Source organism: Clupea harengus, chromosome 24, assembly GCF_900700415.2.
Source record: "Clupea harengus chromosome 24, Ch_v2.0.2, whole genome shotgun sequence".
Classification (NCBI taxonomy): domain Eukaryota; kingdom Metazoa; phylum Chordata; class Actinopteri; order Clupeiformes; family Clupeidae; genus Clupea; species Clupea harengus.
The window spans coordinates 12,441,231-12,442,264 of NC_045175.1; the positions used below are offsets into that span (position 1 = coordinate 12,441,231).

At 42.0% G+C, this 1,034-nt stretch overlaps 1 protein-coding gene across 1 annotated transcript; it reads right to left on the minus strand.

The window, feature by feature from the left end:
- Positions 1–303: 303 nt before the first annotated feature.
- Positions 304–643, minus strand: LOC105910558 (histone H4). The gene has a single exon (XM_012839285.3). The coding sequence runs from the start codon at positions 625–627 to the stop codon at positions 316–318; it is 312 nt and encodes a 103-aa protein (XP_012694739.1). The 5' UTR covers positions 628–643; the 3' UTR covers positions 304–315.
- Positions 644–1,034: the final 391 nt, after the last annotated feature.

Below are 1,034 nucleotides of genomic sequence, written 5' to 3' on the forward strand. Positions count from 1 at the left end.
ACGAGTTTGCACCTGTGAATTTTATTGTGGGCAAGACTAGTGATAATGACGGGACATAACTGCGACATGGTTCATCTACCACAAACGCTATTTAAATACTATATGTATTAATGTAGACTACAAAATCCATCAAATGTACGCAATGTATCTGCAAGACTAGAGATTGCTGTCGAGAAGGCACTGACACACTAAGTACATGCTTCCTCCATAATATTTATAAACGAACAAATGTTCACAGAACATGGAAAACCGCTTTCAGGGAAGAAGTGGGTGGCTCTTAAAAGAGCCTTTTGGTTGGGTAGAGTAGAGTACACTTTAACCGCCGAAGCCGTACAAAGTGCGGCCTTGACGCTTCAGAGCATAGACCACATCCATGGCGGTGACGGTTTTTCTCTTGGCGTGCTCGGTGTAGGTGACGGCATCACGGATCACGTTCTCCAGGAAAACCTTGAGCACACCACGAGTCTCCTCGTAGATGAGGCCGGAGATTCGCTTTACACCACCACGGCGAGCCAGGCGACGGATAGCGGGCTTTGTGATTCCCTGGATGTTATCACGGAGAACCTTGCGATGACGCTTGGCGCCTCCTTTTCCAAGACCTTTCCCGCCTTTTCCTCGTCCAGACATTCTTCAACTCTCGTTATTAGCACTACAGATATACACTGTGAACAAAATTTCTAGGAGGCCCATGTTTATACCAACAACGCGGACCTACAAGAAGACTGCTTTTCTCGTCTAACATTTACGTCAGTAATGACACGCCCATTTTCGAATGTAGGTCACTGCGCCAACGATTTATGGCAAAAAAGGACATACTGTACTGTGTTAACGCAGTAATAAATCAGACCCTATAATCTACCCTATATTCAATTTTTTGTTTTTCAAACAATTAATGTATAGTAGTGCTACATCAAAATCTGACGTTTAGTTTTGTAACTTCTAATATTGTATTATCCTTTCTCCCAAACATGTACATTACAACTCATATAATCAAGGTATAATCTAATATATATAATTACATACAATCTAATTGT